The sequence below is a fragment of the Palaemon carinicauda genome, chromosome 4 (genome assembly GCF_036898095.1).
Source record: "Palaemon carinicauda isolate YSFRI2023 chromosome 4, ASM3689809v2, whole genome shotgun sequence".
Classification (NCBI taxonomy): Eukaryota; Metazoa; Arthropoda; class Malacostraca; order Decapoda; family Palaemonidae; genus Palaemon; species Palaemon carinicauda.
In genome coordinates, this window is record NC_090728.1 from 176,914,462 (window position 1) to 176,940,920 (window position 26,459).

A 26,459-nucleotide genomic window follows, 5' to 3' on the forward strand; every position below is an offset into this window, starting at 1 on the left:
ACACCAATGAGAGCCAAGGATTGGCAGAGACTCGTGGGACACCTGCTCTCGTAGAAGTTGGTCCCTTAGGGGAGGCTCAAGCTGAGGCCAGTCCAGTGGAATCTGAAGGACCTCTGGTCATCGGGGGACCCTCCGCAGAACATAATCAAGATGACTCTGGCCTCCAGGAACATGCTCCTCTGGTGGTCCGACAGGGAGAACACACTAAAAGGGATACCGTTCGCGTCCGCTCCTCCAGAGATGTTGCTCTTCACGGACGCATCAAAGGAGGGGTGGGGAGCGCATCTACTCGAGGAAACGGCAGAGGGAAAGTGGTCCCTAGTGGAGAAGACCCTCCATATAAACTTGCTTGAGCTCCTGGCAGTTCAAAAGGCCCTCGCGACGTTCGCCCATCTACTTCGAGGAAACTCAGTAGCCCTCATGTGCGACGCCACTGTAGTAGCATACATAAAGAAGCAGGGAGGCCTGAGATCAAGGGAACTGTGCGACCTCACAGCTCAAATCCTTCTTACTGCCATCTTTATTCCGGGAAAGAGAATTGTACTGGCCGACAGCCTCAGCAGGACAGGACAAGTAGTAGGGTCGGAATGGTCTCTACATCCGCAAGTAGCGCAGGAGGTTCTCCAGTTGTGGGGCTCCCCGGTAATAGATCTGTTCGCCACGAGGGTCAATGCTCAGTTACCCATGTTCTGTTCTCTGGTGCCAGACCTGACAGCAGCGTTCGAGGATGCCTTCCAGCACTCGTGGGACAATCTCGACATGTACGCTTTTCCTCCCTTCGGGATCCTCAGGCAGGTACTCAACAGGCTCAGGCAGTCAAGGGCTACAAGGATAACTTTGGTAGCGCCCTGGTGGCCGGAGAGGTAGTGGTTCGTGGATCTACAGGACCTGGCCACACTCCCTCCATAGCCCCTTCCAGTAAGGGAAGATCTACTACGTTAACCGCACTTCCGAAGACTGCACAGAAACCTGCAGTGCCTGCAGCTACACGTGTGGAGGTTATCAAGCGCCTGCTAAGGAAGGAAGGGTTCTCGGAGAAGACAGCTTCCAGGATGTCAGGGTATCTCCGAAAGTCTTCGTGCGTGGTTAACCAGACTTCCTGGTTCACTTGAGGGACGACCTGGGGGTCTCTATTCCAGCCATCAAAGGAGTCCGTGCGGCACTGGGGCAAGTTTTTCAACTCGGAGGCATCAACCTGGGGGCATCTCGCCACATCTCCATGCTCATCAGGAGTTTCGAGCAGTCTTGTTCCCCACGTGCCCCTAGGGTTCCGCAGTGGGACGTGGCCAAGTTTCTCAAGGCTCTATCTAGGCCTCCCTTCGAACGCCTTAAGGACATTCTAGATAAAGACCTCACTCTCAAGACAGGGTTCTTACTAGCTCTAGCCTCAGCCAAGCGTGTGAGTGAGCTCCACGGCTTGTCCTTCGAGGTCTCCCACTCAAAAGGGTGGAAGGAACTGTCCTTTAAGTTTCTACCCTAATTCATGCCCAAGACCCAGAACCCAGCAGTTGCGGATCCAAGGTTCAAGTTCTCAATTCCAGCAATCCCTCACTCAGACAACCCGGAGGACTTGCTCCCGTGCCCAGTGAGAACAATCAGAAAATACCTTAGTAGGACAGCCAAACTCAGGCCAGCCATCAAGTTTGTTTGTCTCTTCAGGCCCAGTCAAGAGGGCAGTGTCTAAGAACACGATCTCTTTCTGGCTTCGGCAAGTCATCAAGAGGGCTTACGACAGTGATGGATCCGCGGTTCCTGGGACCCCGCGACCCCATGATATTAGGGGCCTAGGCACTTCTTTGGCTTTTGATACCAACATCGCAGTGGGCCAAATCATGTGAGCAGGTACGGGCCAGGCAGTCCACCTTTACGGCCCACTACCTGAAAGACTGTACGAGGAAATCCCTGGACGCCTTCTCCAACCAAGTGAGAGATAGATGCTGTGGAAACCCATGTCCACATTATACATAAAGGTGAGTTGTACTTAAATTAAGGTAGACTTTTGCGTGCTTTCCCCGACTCTCCTACCTTGTCCACTGGGTCCTATCTAGGGCCCGTGCCCCAGTATGTTAATGGAATCTTCCGGCCTGTAATTCACTCCCTCCTCCTAAAGTGTAAGTCTCCTAAGAAAGTAGTTCGAGGTAAGTAATCCGTGTTGGAACAAATCACAAATTTTAAGTAATTTGTATTTTTCTTAACAGTACTTACCTCGAACTACTTTCGGGTTATTGCCCACCCATCCTACCCCGAGTGTCTTACAGGAGTTCGAGTAGTACTTAAACATACGCTTACTGACGACTCAGACCTAGTTGCGCACTCTCGCGTGCTGACCCCGGGTCACCTCAGGGCGAGTATCCATCCGCCACGGAGCGCCCCAACAAGGGTAACGGAGATAGGGGGAACTACGCAAAATTCTTGGTCGGTTAGGGAGGAGATCCCAGATACTCCTAAGAAAGTAGTTCGAGGTAAGTACTGTTAGGAAAAATACAAATTACTTAAAATTTGTGATTTTCCGTATATTGAAACCTGAAAGATACCTGACAAAATTACCTCTTGCCAAGATCAAAGGACTAGCTCTTGCAGTAGTTACCAAAAAAAAAATAATTACAGTACAGTATACAAGGCTTGCAACAGTAAAAAACTAGCAAGAGTACTGAATTAATTTACAGTAAAGAGCAGGGCAAAACTAAGTTAAGTAAATAAAGTACTGTAAAGTAAAAAATAAGCCTGAATACTTACAGGATGCCAACAAAACATACGCTGCAAATAATTGCTTGTAATTCACTCAAGATAGGAGAAAAAGGAATCTCACTGATGTCTACATTTCTGAGATAATGAGGTGACCTGTTATTATCTAGATGTGTTGAACATGCTAGTAGTAATTCTTGCCAATTCCTTTTTCTATGTCTACAAGACCTAAGAATAAGAGACTGGAAATTTGAAATGTGAATGCAGATTGTGATTGAACGGTTTGAAAGGTTTGATAAAATATAAGTAATGGCACCCTATTATTAAAGATTACAAAATTTAAGTCCCTCAGTAGCTCCTTTGTATAGTATGGTTAGTTTTCAGATGTGATGATATTGTTTTCCCCATCTATGTTATTCCTTTTCAGATCATAGTAATGAAGGGTCCAAGAGGATCACAGCTTATTAGGGTGTGCTAAGTGCTCATACCCTTTATGACACCTTATGATAGCATTCAGAGGGTTTTATCTCAGGGCACACTGGGCCATGGGATGATCTCACTTGAAGAGAGGGGGAGGATCACAGATGTCATGTTTGCTGACGAGCCTGGTGCGATAAACCTCTCAAATGACTTCCTCTCCTTACAAGGGCAGTCGCATGGATTTGCAAGCAAGTCCCACTTGCAGCTCCAGCTGGCAAAGTCAGTCTCATTTGGTCAATTCTCAAGATTACGAACAATATACAGTACTGTACTATCGTTACGAGCTTTAGACTGGATTCTGGCTTAATCTGGAAGGTTGCATCCCTGTGGACAAGGAGCTGATATACAGTAAACACTAGTGGTTTTAAGTGGCGTAATATATATCCCTATCTATTTACAACAACTTTTTTCAAGAGTAAACTTCCATTAGAGTTTGTACTCTGGGAATAGTTCATGGTACTGACTTTGCAGAACAGTAACATCAACATCCAGCATACTAAACTTAGTACTAAAGGCAATTTCACTCTGTCTTCCTTTCAGGATTATTGATGGCAATGTTCGCAAGTTTAACAGATTATGATAAACATTTAAGCACAATACTGTACACCAATGTTTTACCTATTCTACCTTGTACAGTAATTCCTGGGCTATAGCGGGTATTATATTCCAAACCACTGTGATAGCTGAAAAATTACGAAACAGAAACAGAAATCTACGGTATATTTTTTTTCATAATTTTTCTATTTTTTTCTCTGAATTTAAACTTTTATAAACCCTCCTAACACAATTATAAACCTATTACAGTATACACAAACACTTTTTAAGTTAAATTTACTTATAATGTAAAGATTGTTACATACAGACGCTCCCCAAGATACGAACATCCGGAGATACGAACACAAATTGACGGAAGTCCAAACATGTTCGTAAACATCCGTAGATTTCATCGCAAGTTTAAATTCTCTCTCTCTCTCTCCGTATTTTGATTTTTAATGCAGTTAAATCTTCATATTTCTTTGAAAATTATTAAAAAATTCTTTATATCCTTATTCGATGTTTCAATTATGGGAATAGTAACGGATCGGAAGAAAACCACTTGATTTGCCTCTTGCCTTCCGCCAGAAGAAATATAACGTCATCAGACTTTTGGCATTTTTTTTTTATTTCTTAACATATTAGAAATATCTTCAAGATGAATATTACTTCAGCGCCAATATGTTACAGAAAATCAGTTTCCCTACAGTTCTTATTATTAGGTATCATGCGAAATCGTTGTAGCTCTTTCTGTGTGTATGTGTGTGCTCGCTCTGTCAATCGCATACGGGTACTTAATTCTAAAGCTTCATACAGTATTAAATTTTTCGTTCAATATTAAGCCTTCATATTTCATTAGACATTATTGTGTTTAATTGTGGTTTATTAAAGCACGTTCATATTTTTTTTTTTAATTTCTTGAGCATTTCAATAATCAACAATTACTTTTTATTTACTTTTGGTTGGGAGATTAGCTGATCTCGAGGTGACGCTGCAGTATTACGATTATGTGCACATATACTGTAGTACGAATAACACTGATTTATATAATTTTCTTGATATTCGAAATCTATTCATAGTGAATATTACAACAGCGCCAATATATTATAGGGTATCACATTTTCCATACAGTTCGTTGATAGACCTTATTATTAGTTATAAACGGAATACGCAACCCCCCCCCTCTCTCTCTCTCTCTCCGTATTTTGATTTTTAATGCAGTTAAATCTTCATATTTCTTTGAAAATTATTAAAAAATTCTTTATATCCTTATTCGATGTTTCGATTATGGGAATAGTAACGGATCGGAAGAAAATCACTTGATTTGCCTCTCGCCTTCCGCCAGAAGAAATATGTCATCAGACTTTTTTTTTCTTAACTTTACGGTAAGTTGTACTAATCTCATAACTAATGATACAGACCACTAAAACACTTGATATTGTTACTCGGTGTTTCGATTATGGGAATGCTGTAATAAGATTACTCGGCAACATAATGAAAGGAAATCATTCGGTTTGTCAGCGCTCTTCCGCCAAATATATGACATCACAAGATACGTGACGTATACTCTACAAAGAATGATTCCGTCGGTCAAAATTAAAATAGAACAATTCAGTAAACTAACCTTCTGCCTTTTATTTAACATTACCAAAACAACCACGAAGCAGTTAAATGCACAGTACTATTACATACAGTAAATACAGTACGGTACAAGTCAGCTGATTTGATCAGCGTGAAAAGGTAAACATTACGTACAGTACAGTACATAATGCAAATGGCCGCTTGTTTACGTAAGTTTCTAGCAAAAAAAAAATGGGTAATGGAACAATAAAATAGCTTTCAGTACATTTATTTAAAAAGGAATTAATGTACAGTACTGTACTAAATGTACAGTACACTATATTTACTACGATTTTACTTTTAAGTCGGCTGATTCAGAAATGCAGTGCATATGTATGGCCGATTGTTTGTGCAAGTTTCTATTATGTAGTGTGCAGTACAGGATAATAAAACAACTTACTGTACTGAACTTTACAGTATTATACAGACTACTGTAATATGATTAAGTAAAATATTTGTAATAACCTATTTTATATGAAATGGGGCTATTTGTTGACCTCTACCCTAGACCAAAATTTAACACTAACGACTTACGAACAGACTCTCGGTCCCTATTGTGTTCGTAAGTTGGGGACTGCCTGTATATGTAAATGAAAATAAATAAAAAAATTAAAATCAAAGACTCACCACTGAAGAAACGTAAACGCCATCCTCGTGACGTATTTATTGAAGGAAGTTACCACTGTTTTTGCTGTCTTGTTAAAGGTGACATTTGCTGTCATTGTCATCCTTATACAGTATTCTTTTGGTCCTTCATGATTTAGCGAAAGGTAAATTTGATACCGTAACTGTGGCCTACGTCCGCAAAGTTTCTCCCTTCCTTAAGCATTTCAAGGCTACAGTAAGCAGCTTTCTCTGATCCTTGGGTTTACAGCCAGAAATCTTTGAGGGTGCAGAACGTTTATACCAAGCATTGTAGGATTTTAAAGGAATTCACAATCTTAGCTAAAAATTATATAAAACTCTACACAATACAGAGGAAGATGCAGACTGATGTCGAGTATATTAACAGTACAATATATGTAAAAGAACACTGGACAGCTTGGGTTTTTTAGTGTGATCCTGTGATTCTACAACCAGTTAGTGACCATGATACTGATCCACGTGCTCTGATTAGTAGTGTCTCCTCAACCAGCCAATAGTGTGCCATATACAAAATCATCTAGGCAAGCTAGGCTACTCTCCTCACGCTTCCTGAGTTTTATTTTCCATACAGATATAATATTGTTTGTCACTTATGGCACAATACACATTCTCTTCCCAACAAACTTAACTATATATATTACGTCGACGGTACCAAACCGAATTTCTGTATCTTAATTCATTACTGTAATTTGAATTATTAATTTTGAAGGCCCTGAATTGACTATAGTACTTTAAAAATAATAATGAAAATATAAAAAATAAACTTAAATGCCATCAGAATCCTGAGATATATAGAGCCTGAGCCATAGATTTACATAATACATTTATAAATCTGTGATATACTGGAGTGACAGGTGAAACCTGATATAGTGAGGGATTACAGTAGTTTATTTTTTGTATCTGAATATATCTTCATCAACATTCATATATCAATCTCACGTACATTTGGCCACTCTATAGTGAAAGCTCGCAATTTATGTTATTGGCATTCTAGGATAGATCCATAAGAATGTTTGACTGCTTTGCATAAAAATAGTAATCTTTCAAGCAAGAAAGCTTTTAAAAAACTGTACAGTACAATAAAATCACTCCAATTTCTTGTCATAAATCTTCAATATTCTACTTCCTCGTCAAGTAAAACTCTTCTGACTTTAAAACATAGCCTTTGATTTAAGATTTAATCAAGGATAAACCATTAAGAAATTTTTATATACAGTCTGAAAGGATCTAAATACAATGGTACTTGTGCCTATGGTTTCATGGAAAAAAAATCTATACAATATATTTGAAGGGAAATAGGAAGTATGCAAATAGATGTATTTTAAACATTTTTATTTTACTGCTCATAACAGTTTAAGGGATTATCATAAAACTAGGTCCTTGTATTGAATTAGTTATCCACACCAGCAAAATTTTTCATGAATATAAAATATAACTTACAACTTATGTTCTAATTATATGTCATATATCTTGGAGTAGCTGAGAATTTAGCATAAGCCTTAATGACCTTATTAACGGCATCTAAGAAATCCTTCTCGGTGGCTACCTTCCTTCGAGCACGTATAGCATACATACCCGCTTCCGTGCAAACAGATCGAATTTCAGCACCTGAAATTTTGAATCAGGTTTAGTCATTTCAAATTTCTGAAGACCACCACCAAGCAGTTCCACTGGTAAATATGCAACCCAGGGAGAACAAATAAAAAGTAAAGGGCACAAAGCAGTGGAGGCAAATAATATTTGGTTACAGTTTGGCGTACGCAACAAAAGGCACAACTTAACCGGTATTGCCATTACAAAGGGAGGAGGAATGAAATTTAGTACACGTACAGAAATTAGTAAAGCACATAGTGAAGTTGCAAATATGACATTTTTTTAATGTTGGTATCACTATCTTACATTCAATATACTGTATCAGTAGAAGGGGTCATTTGCGATTACAATTTATAACTTTTTAAATACAAGTCCGTTTCCATTATAAAAAAAAAAATTATAACTTTAAATACAAGTCCATTTTTATTAGGAAATAAAATTCTAGGCCAACCTTGAAAGAAAGATAAAAAATCAACATTTATTCATCCACTTGTCTAAGGATCATTGCAATACTGTACTAAAAATAGCTTTTAAAGTTATTACAAGGTTTAATCTGAAGTGAAATATTTGCAATTAGGCAAAACTAATCTGTGACAAACAGAAAATGATGGGTGTAATATTACAAACTGTTTAGTAAGAGTATGATTTCAGCAAAACAGGAAACTTGGCTGTTCATAATTATAACGAGGCATAGGTTGTTACTGGCGGGTAAAAGGGAAGACCCACCGCCCTGCCAGCTCACTGAGAGAAGCCCCATCCCCTTGTCACCTCATTAAGTAGCCACCTTGAGCTTCACCTAGGACTTGTGGGGTTGATGAGGCAGGAAGTGTAACTTAAAGGAAGCTTCCAACAGCTCACAAAGTCAAGAGGCTCCTTGCCACTTTTCTAACATATTTTTTACCTCTGAAGGAAGGATGTGTCTCTCCGAGTACCAGGTGGTAAGACAACTTGGAGTCCTAGTGAGGTCAGGACGAGAGCTAATGAATGAGAGGTGGTATCCAATTAGGAGGACATCTACCATGCATTCCTCTGCCCCGTAATACTGCCACCTTTACCAATGAACTGACAGGCATCCCCTACCTCCATTTCATGACAGTTACAGGATGGGACTGCCTTTCCTATCAACTTATTGCACCTCTCCTGCCCCTTTCTCTTCTGGGCTGACCAAAACATAGACAAAAGGGGCTAGCACAATTCATCGATCTCCTCGAGGAAGATTCTGTAGGTGTAATAGACCTCGATCTGAAGATCGCCAAAGATTTCTTGAGGGCTGATTTCAACAGAGTTGATGCTTTCGCCTTTGGTGTTGGTCCTGATGTCCTGAACTCTAATGTTACTGCTTGGTGGAAGAGAGAGTCCTGGCTGAAATTCTACCATTCCATCTACTTCTTTGGGTAGAATGAGTTCTGGGCTTTGGCTAAATGGAGCATTCCTTCATGCCAGTGCCTCTCATTGTCTGGTTTGTCTGAGAAATTTGACAGCCACTGCGTCCCTTCACTCAATGATCCAGTTAGTTCAGTGGTTAGCACTGTTGAGCCTGGAAGGCAACTGCCTTTGCCCCAGACAGAACTAGGTCTGAATTTCTCCTTGCTCTCAGGATTTGAAAAATCGTGAGAATAGGCAAAAGCCACAATTCCTGACCAGTGGTAACACCAGGACGTCACTTAGAGATTTTTCATAGCAGTAGCTTCCATATTTGTAGACTCTGAGGCCAAAAAGTACCCAGTCTCTCTATTGATTGTGTCGCCAGTTTCACTAGTGATGGACAGTTATAGGCACATGATGACCATGTCTATTGGAAGAAAAAGAGAGGAGTCTTAGGGAATGTATTATTTTCTACGCTTGGCTAGAGCTGGGGGAACTTTGTTCTTGGAACAACGTGCACATAGTGACTCCCTCCAGCTACATACTCGAGCTTCTGCATTGCCGATAGTTTTTCTAGCAAGTTCTGACCAGGGTAGTTTTAAGGCAAGCCTTAAGCCTTTTGAAGTTCCGAAAAGCCTGTTAATCAAAGCCAGGTCCTTGAAAAATGTTAATTTTGACTCCAGGTCTTCGCAGACCTTGAAGGATCAATCATTTTTAATGACTCGTCACCCCTCAGCTGAGGGGAGCAGCCGTCTGACATTGTAGAGAAAGGTGGTGGGGTTTTGGGTGTCTTCTATCCGTTCCCAGGTCAGAGCCTGGACAGTTATCTGAGTCCATTGCAATGGGGTTGTTCCTTGTAGACCTAGAGGTTTACTGCATTCCCGTACTTACCTTGGGTGATGAAGTGTGTGCTAGAACCTTTGTCGGGATGACCTACAGACTGTAGTGTCCTTCGACTTAATGAGGCTGAAGCTCCCTGAAGATCTCTCAGTGATTCGTCACTTGAGAGTTTGGGAGAACTCCTTTATCTGGTGACCTTATGCGTGCAAATCAATCTCATGAAGAGTACTTCACAGTAGCCTTACTTTGGTGATGTGTGGGAAATCCTCCTCTAAAGGTAAGTGAAGAGTATGTCTAAACAGGCGAGTACATCTCCATAGCAGAGTGCATTGTCAGGACAAAGGGCGTGAATAAGAAATTTGTTCTTTACCGAGCGTGAATAGGAACTCATTCTCTAATTGAAGAGTGTATTCAACTCCTTTGACTGGTGATACAGATGAGGACGTCCGGATACATCATTACCATCACTATTATAATCATCATTACAAGCTACACATATAAACCATATGGAGGTTAAAATTACTCGTATATCCTACAAGAGTATAGGACATATTCATATATCACACAAAGTTCACACTCGGGAAATTTCACTAAAAAAATCTCCTCCTCTCCGTAATATTAGCCCATTCTCCTTTCTTCAGTTATCAAACAGTCTTTGGGATTCTAGCCTTTACTGTATTTCTCATTGTGTGGGAGCTATTTTAGCCTGTTTTTATATTACCATAGTAGAATCACACACTCCCTGGCCAATGGTGACATTCCCTACCTGAGGCATTACTCAAAGACCACATGACACTGAGAACCCCAGCTTAAGAGATGTAAGAATCCTCACATCTCACCCCACCACCAACCGAAATACTTTCCATTTTAGTCGATATTCACGATTATGTACGGTATATTTTAGTCTACTTCTATTTTGGCATACGCATTCAAATCACATGATACAAACGTAGTGTTCTTCAACTCCCACCCACAACGAAAGCAAAACGTTATACCAGTAATGCAAGTTATTACCACACAACAATATTTGTTTTTTCTTACAGGATTTCATCCCTTTTTTTCTCAATTATCATTTCTAAAAAATATAATCTTCATGTCTTATACAGTACATTTCATATCAGTATTGTTCGTTGTTTTTACAAGTAAAAGTTAGCCTACTGTCATTATTTCCATTTTCAGTCTCTATTTCCAAGCGCATGAAATACCCAAAACAGGAATGATCCAGTTCACAGTGACAATTACACACAACAGAAAATGACAAACAAACAAACAAACAGACCTCATGTCTGAGGAACTAAATTCATAATAATATCTCTCTCGCTGACAGTCACACGCAACATGGAGTGATAGACAAACAAACAAACCTCATCTCTAAAGAACTAGATTTATAACACTCTCTCTCTCTCTCTCTCTCTCTCTCTCTCTCTCTCTCTCTCTCTCTCTCTCTCTCTCTCTCTCTCTCTCTCTCTCTCTCTCTCTCTAAGATTTTTGATGATCAATCTATTCTGAAAAAGTGTTTTAATTCATTCTACCTTGTTTCGAGTACTGTTCTCCTGTCTGGTCTTCAGCTGCTGATTCTCATATTAATTTGTTGGACAGGAACTTACGGTCTGTTAAATTTCTTATTCCTGATCTAGATATTAATCTCTGGCACCTTCGTTCAATTAGTTCACAATGCATGTTGCATAAGATTTTTTATAATTCTGACCATCCTTTACATTCAGATCTTCCCGAACAGTTCCATCCTGTTCGTAATACTAGGCATGCAGTTAATTTTAATAATCAGGCCTTCTCCATCATGAGGCTTAATGCTAAAAAGTACTCTACTAGTTTTTTCCAGCTGTGACCACGTTGTGGAATGATCTTCCTAAATGGGTAGTTGAATCAGTGGAACTTCAAAAGTTCAAACTTGCAGCAAATGTTTTTATGTTGAACAGGCTGACACAAGTCTTTTTATAGTTTATATATGAAATATCTGTTTTATTGTTGTTATTGTTATTAAAATATTTTATTTCAATTGTTCATTACTTCTTATATTGTTTATTTATTTCCTTATCTCCTTTCCTCACAGTGCTATTTTCCCCTGTTGGAGCCCTTGGGCTTATAGCATCTTGCTTTTCCAACTAGGGTTGTAGCTTAGCTAGTAATAATAATAATAATAATAATAATAATAATGCAACTACCACAATTTTTTTTAAACTCTTCACTTAACACTCCCAAGACAAGCTCAATTAAAAATGATCTTGATGTTGACCCCTGGTGTAATCCAACACTAACTTCAAAGGTTTCTGTTTCACCAATAGCTGATATTACTTTTGCACATCAACTCTATCATTCTCACCAACTTCTCCAGATCTTTCCTTTTCCTCAAGCTCCAAAACATCACTTCTCTTGGTATTCTATAATAAGTCTTCTCTACATCTACAAAAGCACAGTAGAACCCATAATTTGTTAATGCTGCAGCTATGATTTATATTTAGGTAAAATATCCCTGATCAAACAACATCCAACTTTGCCCTTGGGTGTGTTATACATAACAAATCTATCCCACTCATCCATTTTTCAATGAATTGCCAAACATTAATAAATATTACCTTAAGGAACTAGAAAAAATATATCATCAAATCTTCCTTACCTGTACTATTTGGACAGAGACGGGCAAGGAGATCAAAACGAATGTCTCGTTCAACAGACATCGATTTTGCATGAATCTTGAAAATGTGAGTTCTTCCTTCCAAATCTGGTAAACCAAATTCTACCTTGCGATCTAATCGGCCAGGTCGCATGAGAGCTGGATCTAAAGTATCTGGTCTGTTGGTTGCCATCAAAACCTGAAAAAAAAGACTTGTAAATATTGTGGAAACAATAAAAAGCTAGGGAAATAAATTGATCTGCAGCTGGAAGGTGTAATATGCCTAAAAATTTTCACAGATAAAGATAAGTGAGCACCAATTAGTAACACTGGGAGAGATGAAGCAGGGTGCTTGGATTGGATTGGTGAATTTGGGTCATACAGCCCAGCACTGGGGCCTGGGAAGCCATTCAATGCCCAGGTACTATTGCAAAAACATCGCAATTGCGCTACAAGTGAGTTAAAAAAAGGTTGGACAGCAAGATGGAAGAAAAAACAGAAACAAAAATATCATAGAAGGAATGCAGTGCTTAGCAACTACTACAGAATAAAAATATTAGTAAAACACATATCATACTAAAGCATCTTTACAGTGTCTGGTCTACCAATAGCTGCACCCCATTTCTTGTCTTTTACTCTAGCTCTGTTTGTTTCCTTGTGCAATTGTGGGGTTTTCCTTAAGTTTCATTTTTCAACTCTGTGCTTTTTCTTATTTACTTTCTGAGTCTATTTCTTCCCATCCAACCACTCTTAGTTCCCTGTCTTCACCACCTTGCTACAGTACTGAGTAATCTAGAGGGTATCTATGAGAAACAATATTTACCTATGACCTTATCAATTTTTTTTTTAGTGTTAATGTAAATGTACTACTGTACTTTTTAATATTGTTCATTATCCAATTCTATTTCTTGTTTAATCTATTTACTACATTCATGATATCGCAGACTGACCTCAGGTTCTAGTGGCTGACATTTGACCTAAATTTCACAATCCAATCCAAAAGTGCAAGCTACTGCAATGCATGGCATGGCATACCAAAAGAATAGAACTGAAACACCAGTATTGGTGGGAGTCAACCATTCATATCCCAAGAAACCTATATAGCACGAGTTATTTCCTTTTATAATTTGTCCTGATTCAAACCATATTTTAAGTGCAACTCTAAACAAACTGTATACATATTACACTACATTACTTAATTCACTAATGGATTTCTTCATTTCATGGAAAACAAAATTGAGTCAAGCTCACTGACACAGAAACAACCAAACATATGCATGCCACAGTAAAAATTTTATATTACATTATAAAAATAAAATGAAAGTACTATTAATAATAATAATAAAAAAAAAATACTACTAGACAATGCTTCTTTAACAGTTTTAAATAGAAATGGAGAAGACCTTCTACATACCAGAAACTGATATAAAAATATTCATTGAATACACCATAAGGTTACATTCATGAGTACTGTGTTACAATTGCAGCATTGCTAACAAAAACACTAATCTTTCATGGAAAATATAGTCACCATACCTTAATATTACCACGAGGATCAAACCCATCCAGCTGGTTGATTAATTCCAACATTGTTCTCTGTACTTCATTATCACCGCCAGCTCCATCATCAAAACGAGCTCCACCAATTGCATCAATTTCATCAAAAAAGATCAAGCAAGCTTTTTTGGAGCGTGCCATTTCAAACAACTCTCGAACCATTCTTGCTCCCTGTTAGACAAGATAAAGTTTTTGACTTGAATAAAAAAAGATTCACCATCTCAGAATTTCCTGAAGCTTAGTTATCCATGAAAACTTTAACCATTTGGCTTCCACTCTTTAGTGCACTTCATTAAGCAGCAAAAGTGATTAAAAGTATTTTTGAAGTTTACACACACATCTTGAAATTTCAAGTACAATACATTATGTATTACAATTGAAAGTTAAGCACAAATAAAATTTCTCTACCAGTGTAAATAATGTAAATTTTATCAAGTTTGAGTATACTTTGAGTATTTATTGTTATTTCTTACCTACTCAATAATGTCCTGCTCATTAGTGACTACAAACTTCACAGACTGAAAGTCAATAATACATGGCAATAACTGCTACGGTAATATTGTCCTTCCTATGAGTTCATTACTATAACTTAATTGCGTGGCTACACTACCTAATGAGAACAAGTAATGCATAAAGTTTTAAAACTTGCAATAGCCACTAGAGACAATAATGTAAATTTATAACACTGAAAATAATGATCTTGTACTCTAGCAATTTTTTTCCTTCTAACTTTTGATAACTAGAAGAATGTTTGGAAGATTGAAAGACGTGCACGTGTTTAGGGGTATGGCTAACGGTATGTCTGATCATTTTTTGGTGGAAGGAAAATTGGTTGTAGCAAAAGAGTGGGGGAATAGAGTAGGTGGATGTAAAAGGGAGCTAGTGAGGGTTGAAGAGCTAATAAAACCTGGGGTAAAAAGTAAATATCAGGAAAGGTTGAAAATGGCATATGACGAGGTGAGAGTAAGAGAAACTGGTAATTTAGAGGAGGAGTGGAAGTTAGCAAAAGAAAATTTTGTTGGGATTGCAAGTGATGTATGTGGCAAGAAGGTTGTTGGAGGCAGCATGAGGAAGGGCAGTGAATGGTGGAATGAAGGAGTGAAGGTAAAAGTGGAAGAGAAAAAGAGGGCCTTTGAAAAATGGCTGCAGAGTAATAGTATAGAGAAGTATGAAAAATATAGAGAGAAAAAGGTGGAAGTAAAGCGCAAGGTACGTGAGGCAAAGAGGGCAGCTGATCTTAGGTGGGGTCAGGGACTGGGTCAGTCATATGAAGAGAATAAGAAGAAGTTTTGGAAAGAAGTGAAGAGAGTAAGAAAGGCCGGCACAAGAATTGAAGAGACAGTGAAAGATGGAAATGGAAGGTTGTTAAAAGGAGAGGAAGCAAGGAAAAGGTGGGCGGAATATTTTGAAAGTTTGTTGAATGTTGAGGATGATAGGGAGGCAGAGATAATTTGCTGTTCCAGGTGTTGAGGTGCCAGTGATGGGAGATGAGAATGAGAGAGAGATTACAATAGAGGAAGTGAGGAGAGCACTAGATGAAACGAGAGTAGGAAAAGCATCTAGTATGGATGGTGTGAAAGCTGAGATGTTGAAGGAAGGGGGTGTGACTGTAATTGAATGGTTGGTGAGATTGTTTAATGTGTGTTTTGTGTTGTCAATGGTACCAGTAGATTGGGTCTGTGCATGTATTGTACCACTATATAAGGGTAAGGGAGATGTGCATGAGTGTTGTAATTCAAGAGGTATTAGTTTGTTGAGTGTAGTTGGAAAAGTGTATGGTAGAGTACTGATTAATAGGATTAAGGATAAAACAGAGAATGCAATCTGGGAAGTACAGGGGGGTTTTAGAAGAGGTAGGGGTTGTATGAATCAGATTTTTACAGTTAGACAGATATGCGAGAAATATTTAGCAAAAGGTAAGGAGGTGTATGTTGCGTTTATGGATCTGGAGAAAGCATATGATAGAGTTGATAGGGAAGCAATGTGGAATGTGATGAGGTTATATGGAGTTGGTGGAAGGTTGTTGCAAGCAGTGAAAAGTTTCTACAAAGGTAGTAAAGCATGTGTTAGAATAGGAAATGAAGTGAGCGATTGGTTTCCGGTGAGAGTGGGGCTGAGACAGGGATGTGTGATGTCGCCGTGGTTGTTTAACTTGTATGTTGATGGAGTGGTGAGAGAGGTGAATGCTCGAGTGCTTGGACGAGGATTAAAACTGGTAGACGAGAATGATCATGAATGGGAGGTAAATCAGTTGTTGTTTGCGGATGATACTGTACTGGTAGCAGACACAGAAGAGAAGCTTGACCGACTAGTGACAGAATTTGGAAGGGTGTGTGAGAGAAGGAAGTTGAGAGTTAATGTGGGTAAGAGTAAGGTTATGAGATGTACGAGAAGGGAAGGTGGTGCAAGGTTGAATGTCATGTTGAATGGAGAGTTACTTGAGGAGGTGGATCAGTTTAAGTACTTGGGGTCTGTTGTTGCAGCAAATGGTGGAGTGGAAGCAGATGTACGTCAGAGAGTGAATGAAGGTTGCAAAGTGTTGGGGGCAGTTAAGGGAGTAGTAAAAAATAGAGGTTTGGGCATGAATGTTAAGAGAGTTCTATATGAGAAAGTGATTGTACCAACTGTGATGTATGGATCGGAGTTGTGGGGAATGAAAGTGATGGAGAGACAGAAATTGAATGTGTTTGAGATGAAGTGTCTGAGGAGTATGACTGGTGTATCTCGAGTAGATAGGGTCAGGAACGAGGTGGTGAGGGTGAGAACGGGTGTGAGAAATGAGTTAGCGGCTAGAGTGGATATGAATGTGTTGAGGTGGTTTGGTCATGTTGAGAGAATGGAGAATGGCTGTCTGCTAAAGAAGGTGATGAATGCAAGAGTTGATGGGAGAAGTACAAGAGGAAGGCCAAGGTTTGGGTGGATGGATGGTGTGAAGAAAGCTCTGGGTGATAGGAGGATAGATGTAAGAGAGGCAAGAGAGCGTGCTAGAAATAGGAATGAATGGCGAGCGATTGTGACGCAGTTCCGGTAGGCCCTGCTGCTTCCTCCGGTGCCTTAGATGACCGCGGAGGTAGCAGCAGTAGGGGACTCAGCAGTATGAAGCTTCATCTGTGGTGGAAATGTGGGAGGTTGGGCTGTGGCACCCTAGCAGTACCAGCTGAACTCGGCTGAGTCCCTGGTTAGGCTGGAGGAACATAGAGAGTAGAGGTCCCCTTTTTTGTTTTGTTCTTGTTGATGTCGGCTACCCCCCAAAATTGGGGGAAGTGCCTTTGGTATATGTATGTAACTTCTGTAACAACTCTCTTGTTTTATAATTTCTTACCTCTCCAACATACTTCTGCACCAACTCGGATCCAATAACCCTAATGAAACACGCATCTGTTCGGTTGGCAACTGCTCTGGCACAAAGGGTTTTTCCTGTTCCAGGAGGTCCAAAGAGCAAGACGCCCTTGGGAGGCTCTATTCCTAGATTCACAAACCTTTCCGGCTACAAAAAAACATACATTTTCATTGTTTCATTATTGGTCAACAATAGGATGTATTAACAAAAGAGAAAATCATAATATCCATTCCATACAAAAATATAGAAGTTTTCTGTACTGTATAAAGAAGAGTATTGTCAAAATAAATTTAAAGTACAGCACGATATAAATTAGACAAGTTATTAGGAAAGTACTTACATGTAGAAGAGGAGTTTCAACCACCTCTCTTAACTTATCAATTTGTTCCTTACATCCTCCTACATCTGAGTATGTTACATCTGGCTTCTCTTCAACTTGCATCATTGTTACTGAAGGATCAATTTTTGGTGGAAGTGGAATATGTATTTGATACTTATTACGATCAACACTGTAAATACAGAGAACAGTTAGTTATCTCTCAACATTATTTCCTATAGAGTAATAAACCCAAATTAACAAAATATCCAAAACCATTTCAATAACATATATAACTTACTTACCCTACTCTCATCCCTTCTTCAATATCTGTGGGGGCAACTGAATCTGCCAAGTCAACAACAAATTTGGCAAACTGCTTGACATTGATAATGTATTTCGGATCATCAGAGTCTGCATTGATAATCTTCGTACATCTTGCAACCTAGAACAGTAATTGATCAAGTTACACAAATGCCTTTTTTCCATATTGTTCTAGTGTACAAGGAAAAAACAAATAATTTTGTGAATACCTTCACATGCAGTAATGTACATTACACATACAGAAAACCACAACAGTCACAATAACATCATTCTTGGATGAAAGGATTAAACTATGCGAACACTGTGCTGAGTACACGTCTTGCTTCAAAAATGCTTTTGGGGATCTGCTCAGCTTAGTAAATAAATCTAACAAGTAAGAAATGCCAAATAGTATAAACTAAACTAAACATTCAAGATACCCCACACTAAGCAGTATGGTACAGTAAATCTATATAGTTAACTATAATGCTCCACATAAACTAATCCCTAGTTTTCAATTATCATATGACTCAAGATATATCTTCTTTCTTCCTTATTAGCCCCACTGTATAGCAGGGTTGGCCCCTGGAGTCAACTTTCTCTATTCAATTCTATTCTTTCCCTCTTCTTCCAACAGTCCCATCTCACTGTTATCTCCCTCCGTACCACTTCTATCCATCTAATCCCTGATGCCCCATACTCCTTCACCTCCTCCCTTCTTACTACATGGCCATACAGTAGTATTTTCAAAGGCGCTAAGCTGAAAACAAAATTAGATTTGTTCTGCGTGTGTTACGTTTCATGCGGCGTAGACGCAGTGCCGCCACCTGATGGGTGTCGTCTCTCGACTGTGGCAAGCGGTATGGTTCGACGCAGTTAATGCTGAATACGTTTCGCCTAAGGTTGATCCTTGATCTTTGTAGTTAGGCATGAAACAGCATCTATCTTCGTTTATGCAGTCTTTTCAGCCTGCCGTTAACAGTGCGGTTGGATGTCTCGATTCCGGTCTTTGACATGGTCGCACAGCCGTCGAGTCTTTAACGGTGAGGTCTTGTTGTCGCACAGGTGGCCTACCAACCGCAATGTTCAATGGTGGGGGAAAGTAGATGCTTTACTTCGATTACCTGCTCAACGCAAACCTACTGCTCATAGCACCTAGTATCAGTCTATACAGACGCGCCGATGTTCGCGTAGTGTCATCGGAACGGTGCGGCAACGGAAATGGAACGTCGACGGAATGGAGCAAAGCACCAAGTCAGTGTGGACGCTTCAGCGTCGGTGTGGATGCTTCAGCGTCAGTGTGGATGCTTTCAGTGTCAGTAGGGACACTTCAACGTCAGTATGGACGCTTCAGCGCCAGTGTGGACGCTTCAGCGGCTGTGTGGACGTTTCAGCGCTTGTGTGGGCGCTTCAGCATCTGTGTGGGCGCTTCAGCATCTGTGTGGGCGCTTCAGCATCTGTGTGGACGCTTCTCTAGCTATGACAATAGACTTTGATGTCTACCTGACCATGAACGTCTAGTGTTCAGTTATTGTTGCTCCAGGTGCTATATTAAGAAATAAATCTTAACTAGAAAGATTTTATATTATCAGACCAATGCCGGCTCTAACTCTTGGTTGTGAGAACTAGAATTAAAACCTCTAAGTATTGAGGTCTGAATTCAGAATCATAAGGAGTGGATTCCTAAGAATCAAGACTTCTCTTCCGAGGATAGAGATTGTAAAGGGAAGGGAATAACTCTAAAAGAGTTTCCCTAATATTTTTTACCTGCTGCTCCTCATTCCGACTTCAGAGTTTTCGCTAGTTGAGTTGATGGTGTCGCTAGTTATTTTATTTTATTTGTATTACAAGCCAGCTACAACCCTAGTTGGGAAAGTAAGATGCTTTAACCCAAAGGGTTCCTTTAGGGAACGATGGCCTAGTAAATTAATCAATCAACATTAAATCATTCTCAGGAAAATAACGAACCTTACTACAGAGATTGATACAGCGCTTGCAGCTGCAACAACAGAAAAGGCATTAAGGCCTTTTATGGGAATAGAACGTAAAAGTATATCTCCCACCACGGGCAGATCTTTTGATTTAAGGTACTGTAGGTCACTATCGAAGACTACTCCTTTACCCTAGCTGAAGTTTGTGTGTGGTTTAATATCTTTAATAGGATCAGTGTCTTCAATCTTCATGCTACAAGGCAAGTGAGCTTGAGTATCTGATTTAGCATTAATCATAACAGATTGCTTACCATATTTACTAATATCCTTACTTTTAATTAAACCAACTTTATTATAAATTTACTCATCCTATAATAGTTGTAATTATCAATCTTCCCAGATGCAATGATCCATGTTGGAGGCTTGGGGGTTCTTACTTCTGGAAGTCTATGCTCTATTGCTTTTTTCTCCTGCAGGTTTATATACATCCAGGTTTCTTGGTGCTCTATCACATAGAGCCCCCAAAATCATACAATTACAAATTTTCATATGCTCTCTATTTTTTTGTTTATTTCTAAAGCAATCTCAAAACTTGAAAGTAATACCCAAGCTTCCCCAAAGCCTTTACTACTGTCAAATTCCCTGAAAAATTTTCTATTTCCCCAAATCTATGAAAGGGTTCATGAATGGTATCATAACTACAACATATTGGAATATTTTCTAAATGGAGAATTTTCACATTTTTTGTTGGATCTGGTATTGTGCCAGAACCAGAGAGTAGAAGTCCTTTTTTTTGTTTTTGTTTCATTTGTTGATGTCGGCTACCCCCCAAAATTGGGGGAAGTGCCCTGGTATATGTATGTATGTATGTATAAACAAAATTTTCTGCCAGTGCCGATAAATTGCCTGTAATAACACTGGACGAAAAGTATTATTAGAGGAATCCTTCATATTGCCAAGGTCATCAACAGAATTTTTCTTATTTATGCAAGCAGAGGTCGTCAACGGTTTATGGGGTTCGCCACCTGATCCAGGGGTATGGGGAACATTACGTTTACTCATTAATTTTTTTGGGGGGAGGGAAGGGGTAGTAATAATAATAATAATAAAAAAAAAAAATTAGTATAAGGGAAAGAAAACAATAAGCCTGTCTCAAATCCCAAAGAATCTGGACAGTAAAATGGGTAAGAGTTTTAACAGCAAGGTTGGAGACAGTTGATAAATATGAAGGAGAATAAAGCAATTACAGTATAAGTATCAGAAATACGATGAAAGAAATTTAGTCAAACTGAAGAAAAATAAAATTCCCCAGTAACCAAGCTTCAGCACAGGAATGATATGCTGTGCTGAAGCTGGAATGACTTCATCAAGGCAATCTGTCGTTAAGAGGACGCGTACTTGTCAGCAGCTGAATCAAAAGTGAGCTATTCTTGCTGGGAAAGGGGCCAGGGCTCCTTACCCGCACCCTTCACCATCGGATCAGCCACTCGTTAACAAATTCTAATGACCATCTCCAGACTACACAGAAACAACCTCCCTAATTAATGGACGAGGGATTATATGTCACATAGGAACAAAGAGTATAGTGGTTAAAAATTTATTAGATAATCTACTACAGAGATTTAAACACGTTTTAAAAGGGAAATAATACATAACACTGAAAATACAATACTGTACCTGTAATGGTTGCTCATTTTGGAGAGTCTGCTTATCTGCTGCTAGATCCCATAATGCAGGGGGTGCCAAACCGGTGTCAGATTCTTTAATGCCTGTTAAATCATTGACCTTTTTGACAGCCTTCTGGATGTCTTCTTCTATATTCTTAATAACTTTAGTATATGGGCCTTGACCCTGCAGGAAAAAAAATATAAAAAGATTGTAATTCAGTTATCGTATCACTACTATACAGTATTAAGACTCAACCAAGCATTACTGCTCATGGTGTTCATACAACTTTGCACTTCAGTTCAAAGCTCATTTCCTTATTACCAAGATATGACTAATAAACCTGACAATCAAGTATGCAATTACATTAAGACTAGCTATACAGTAAGTAGTACAGCAGATAAATTAATTTGATGCAACAAGATTAGAAAAATTGAAGGTAAACTGTGTCCATCGAGGATTAGCCTGCAGATATGTCAAATTTGAAAGTATTTGTATTTTTCCTAACCATACAAACCTTGAGCTCTTTACTATGGATATATTACTTCAGTGAAAGCTGAAACTAGCCATAACTTTTTAGCGAGGTATAACAACTTTCCGGTAGTTAGTGGGGGCTAGAGCAACTAGCCCCCTCACACAAACACCAGTTGTATTACTATGTCACTTTTGATTGCAGGCAAGACTTATAGGGGGACAGGTTCTGAAAGTCCAAGTTTGAGTAAAGAGCTCAAGATTTGTATAATTAGGAAAAATACAAATTACCTTCAAATCTGTCATTGTTTCAATACACAATACAAACACTTTCGCCCTTTACGGTAGAGACTTACCCTTAGGTGGAGGGAAATCCTAAACCAACCACTGAAACTGGGAATTTAAAACAGGACGCTCTTCTGTGCTTCGTGTGAGCATAAGAGTGTCACCCTGGCACCTCACGAAATCTCGAATAGCCTAAGTTTGACAGCCGACGGCCTGGACAATCAGAGTGAATGTGTGAGAACTAAGCACTGTGACTTGACCAGGTAAGGATTCTTGGGGTGGTACACTCTGCTTATTTATCATAGACATTGCCCGACAACCCAGCACTGGGAAGACGGGGAAATAACAAATACATTTCATATTTCAGGCTAAACAAGGGATATGGTTCATATCTGCACATGCAGATGCAGAGTTCCACAGGTGCTGTACACCAAAAAAGGGAAAGATGAAGAACGATGAGGCCAGTCACTCAATCATTCATCTCACACTAATCCCAGGTGACATTTACCCTAAACTGCTACTTGTCCCACAAGGGAGCCGAGGTACAGTATCTTAAACCATATATTGTGCAGCCACTAACCTATGAAGAGGGTATCCACGTCCCTGTGGGTTACATCTTACAGGTAGTGGGATCATAGTACACGAACTACGTTCCAGGGAGGTAGTTTAACTGCCGGCTAAGGGCAGGTAAGCTCGAAATTCCGTATGAGAAGAGACTTCCATCATGGAGGAAGTGTTGACTTCGTTTAGTCTAAAGGCAAGGATCAAGGTCGAGCCGTAACTTTTTACTGCTGAGACTGAGCAGAGTTTTTCTCCCGAAGGTACAATAAGAACTCCATTATCACGGGGATAGTGACATCGAGAGGAGCAATGCCCCTTCCACGACACCAACTACAAAAGACGGCCTTTCCAGTTTCGCCAAAGTTACTGTATACTCTTATTAAAGGTCGAAGTTTTGTATTATGCCTAGGAACAAAATTTAATGTGGTATACTGTAAAGTGAATGGATAAAGAGACTTTTATTTCAAAGAGTGAAATGGATTAAACAATGATGATGATAAGTTACTCAGAATAGAACAGTAGATATAAAAATATCAGGAACAGGACCTGCAGAAAGACAGGAAAACTGTTGGAAAAAACAGAATATTTGAAGAAAAAAAACCACAGAAAAAAGATATTAAAAAAAAAATAAAATAGTATAGAACAGAAGAGTAGAGTAACTCATCTCACATCTAACAACATGAAGGGAAGTGCGGAGGTAAAAATATCCCTGATGATAAAATAATGAACATGATCATCTAGAGTCAATAGTCGTCCTTCCTAAATGCATACTTCTTAAAAATAATACAATAAAAATGGTGACATTCAATGTCCAACAACCAAATTCACTATTGTACTGAAATAAAGCACTATGAATACTTACATAAGATTTCAACAATGAGATATCTGCCTCATCCAAAACTGGAAATAAAGAAAATATAAATTACAGCTGGAAATAATGAAAGGATAAATAACAGCAGCAACTTTTCATAATTTATATAATCATAAGAAAATATTGTAAAATAATTATCAAAATCATATGAAAAACTACTGGTATAATTAAGACAATATTATGATATTTCAGAAAACCATTAACATAAATCCCCCTATACTGTATAATAAAGAAAAGTGTTTAACTATACTGTACATATAAATATATAAACATATTTCTTTCCAGTCATGCTTAGGGGGGAAGAGGGAGTAGTCACAGCTTGGTGAGAGGGGGCACCCCGAGATTTACACTAGGAAACCACTCTCTCTCTCTCTCTCTCTCTCTCTCTCTCTCTCTCTCTCTCTCTCTCTCTCTCTCTCTCTCTCTCTCTCTCAAAAATTTCCAAACTAGCAGGTTGTAGTTTGTTGGGACAAAGAAAAATAAGAATACAGTAATCTCAAGAAGTATTGCAGGAGGCTTAGGACCTCTGGTAGGCTCCTAGGTTTGGTTAGGTGGGGAAGCTTAGGTTAGGTGATGTCCTTGAGTCTGTTTTCAGTCATGTCTCAATGAACTACAAAGGCTCTGCTGCAACTAGGAAAGGGAGAGGGGGGTAAATATATGATACTTTAATTTCTGGCCCAATACAGTACATGAACCATATATTTTTCTTATTCACTATCTTGTGTTTTATGCATTTCTGACCATGATCACTGGGGCAAACCACCAGTTAATGAGTTTTTGGACACCACCCCCCCCAAGATAAAAACAATTATGGGATACACCAGTGGGAAACCAGGCTTTTTTGGGTGGCGACATGAAAACATAAAAGGGTGATTTGCAGTTATAATAATGGTCAGAAATGCTAAATAAACATAACATAACCAGTTGGGAAATATATATTTTCATGTAAGTCGATGAAAATTAGAGTATCCCAATTCTCTATGATTCTTGCTCCGCTGTGACTCGCTTCGCTCATAAATAAACATAACCTCACTGCTCCTATGTTCTGGCAAGTGGTACATGGATGTGCTGTGCAGACCACCCCTGTGGATCACAATTTCAGGGATATTTTTTACTTTCACAAGAGCACAATACCTATACTGTATACTGAAAGGAGAGTATTTTCATCATAATCAATTGCTCATATAGATTAATTACACTTAATTTCAAAATAGATTGGACTTCCCTCTTGAAGACGTCTTTTTTCGATGGTAGTGTAGTTGAAACTGAAGGGGAGGGTGGAAAAAAATGGCTGTTGTAAAACAACATCCGGGAACTTGTGCATAAATATTTGTAAGCTCGTTATACAATAAAAAAAGCTAGGTAATACTTAAGTCATTGTAAATACACAGAAAGAACGCTAAACCAATCGGAACCAACACATATGCAATAACTCGCCATCAGTCTCTCAAGTCTAAAAAATGCCCTTGGGGTGAAAAATATACTTCACATTTTAATCTAAAGATAAGTAAGTTCTTATGTCCCAGCCCCCATTAAACACATGGAAAATAATGCTAAACTAGCCAGCATTCATCCATTTCTTATAGCGAATTACAGTTTTGCTAGTAATTAAAGTATCGTATATTAACTAGAAAGGGTTAAACCTGCACATGTGCATGCATATCCCTCTAAATTTTAAGAGTCTTTTCAGATGGCTAGAGTACACTAGAAGATGATAATATGGTGTCTTTGAAATACATATGTACTGTAAACTTCTTGGTGAAATGAATTCTAGGGTAAATGACAAACAAAGAAATGATTTGAATACAGAGAAAAGTAGCAGTAAAAACTGAGGGTGTACGTATGATAGTGGCCACCTGTATGTATGATGACCCTGAATAAGAATACCGCAGTGTAAGGGGGGGGTCACAGGGGGGGCGTTAGCATTCCCCATTAGGTAGTTGCGTAAGAACATGGCTTGTAGGTTAGTTTAGGGAGATTAGTTTAATCTAGTTGATGTCCATATTTCATGCTCGTTGGAGAAACTGACAGCTAATATACAAGGGTTCCAAAACCAAAATTGATATTTTCACTAGTTTAGACATCACTGCCCTTAATAACACGCAAAATCTACCGTCTGGTTACAATGATTTGCATTATATTTCTACACGAATTTTAAATCACAAATTATCAAAGTACTATAATTTGTATTTTTTTATAGCTAAACACTGGGCTAGGCTAAGCCAAGTTAACTTGTACATTTCATAATAGGTCTGGGCTACATTATGTTGACAATGAGCGTTTCATGCTACATAGCCTGGCTTACCTTTAATAGGCTCATCTTCATTTTTATCTTCGTTTGTTTTGCGCATATCTGATCCAAGATGGTCCGGCATTTTGAATATTTAAGAACTTGAGACTAGAAACGAACTAAATTAATAAATACTTCAAAAGCAGGCACAGAATGACTCGAAAGTTACTGTTGTTGGTTTTTGTCTAATATTGCGGATCTTGGAGTCACTCATCGTGTTCAGGACACCGATCAAAAGTAGGTGGAGGAAAAGAAGAAAAATGATATAAAATATTTTATCGAATGCGGAGGAATAGATAAAAGAAAAGAATATATATACCAAAATTGGAAAACATTAAAAACTCAAAAAAATTGAATAAACAAGAAAACTATGGCGGTAAAGATAAAAAGCCAAATCCCTCCGCCCAACAACTGAACGTGAATCTTTAATTTACAAGATAGAACTTTATTCATTACTCTGTTTAAGATATCAAAG

General features: G+C 38.9%; 1 protein-coding gene across 1 annotated transcript; it reads right to left on the reverse strand.

Moving 5' to 3' along the window:
- Nucleotides 1–7,279: 7,279 nt before the first annotated feature.
- On the reverse strand, nucleotides 7,280–26,189 carry Rpt1 (26S proteasome regulatory subunit Rpt1). The gene is made up of 9 exons (XM_068372798.1): nucleotides 26,000–26,189; nucleotides 23,686–23,723; nucleotides 21,519–21,692; nucleotides 17,913–18,052; nucleotides 17,632–17,800; nucleotides 17,274–17,438; nucleotides 13,931–14,122; nucleotides 12,398–12,593; nucleotides 7,280–7,572 (listed from the first exon to the last, which is right to left on the reverse strand). Exons 1-9 carry the CDS (start codon nucleotides 26,067–26,069, stop codon nucleotides 7,415–7,417), a joined length of 1,302 nt encoding a protein of 433 aa, XP_068228899.1. The 5' UTR covers nucleotides 26,070–26,189; the 3' UTR covers nucleotides 7,280–7,414.
- Between the last annotated feature and the right edge of the window lie 270 nt (nucleotides 26,190–26,459).

What these genes read in the sequence shown, in the direction of transcription:
- Rpt1 (XM_068372798.1), bottom strand. Translation starts at nt 26,069, where the DNA reads ATGCCGGACCATCTTGGATCAGATATGCGCAAAACAAACGAAGATAAA. An exon ending in TGAAGATGAGCCTATTAAAG is followed by an intron (nt 23,724 to 25,999) that starts GTAAGCCAGGCT and finishes CTTTATTTCCAG; the next exon opens with TTTTGGATGAGGCAGATATC. An exon ending in TGCAGAAGTATGTTGGAGAG is followed by an intron (nt 14,123 to 17,273) that starts GTAAGAAATTAT and finishes CTTGTCTAACAG; the next exon opens with GGAGCAAGAATGGTTCGAGA.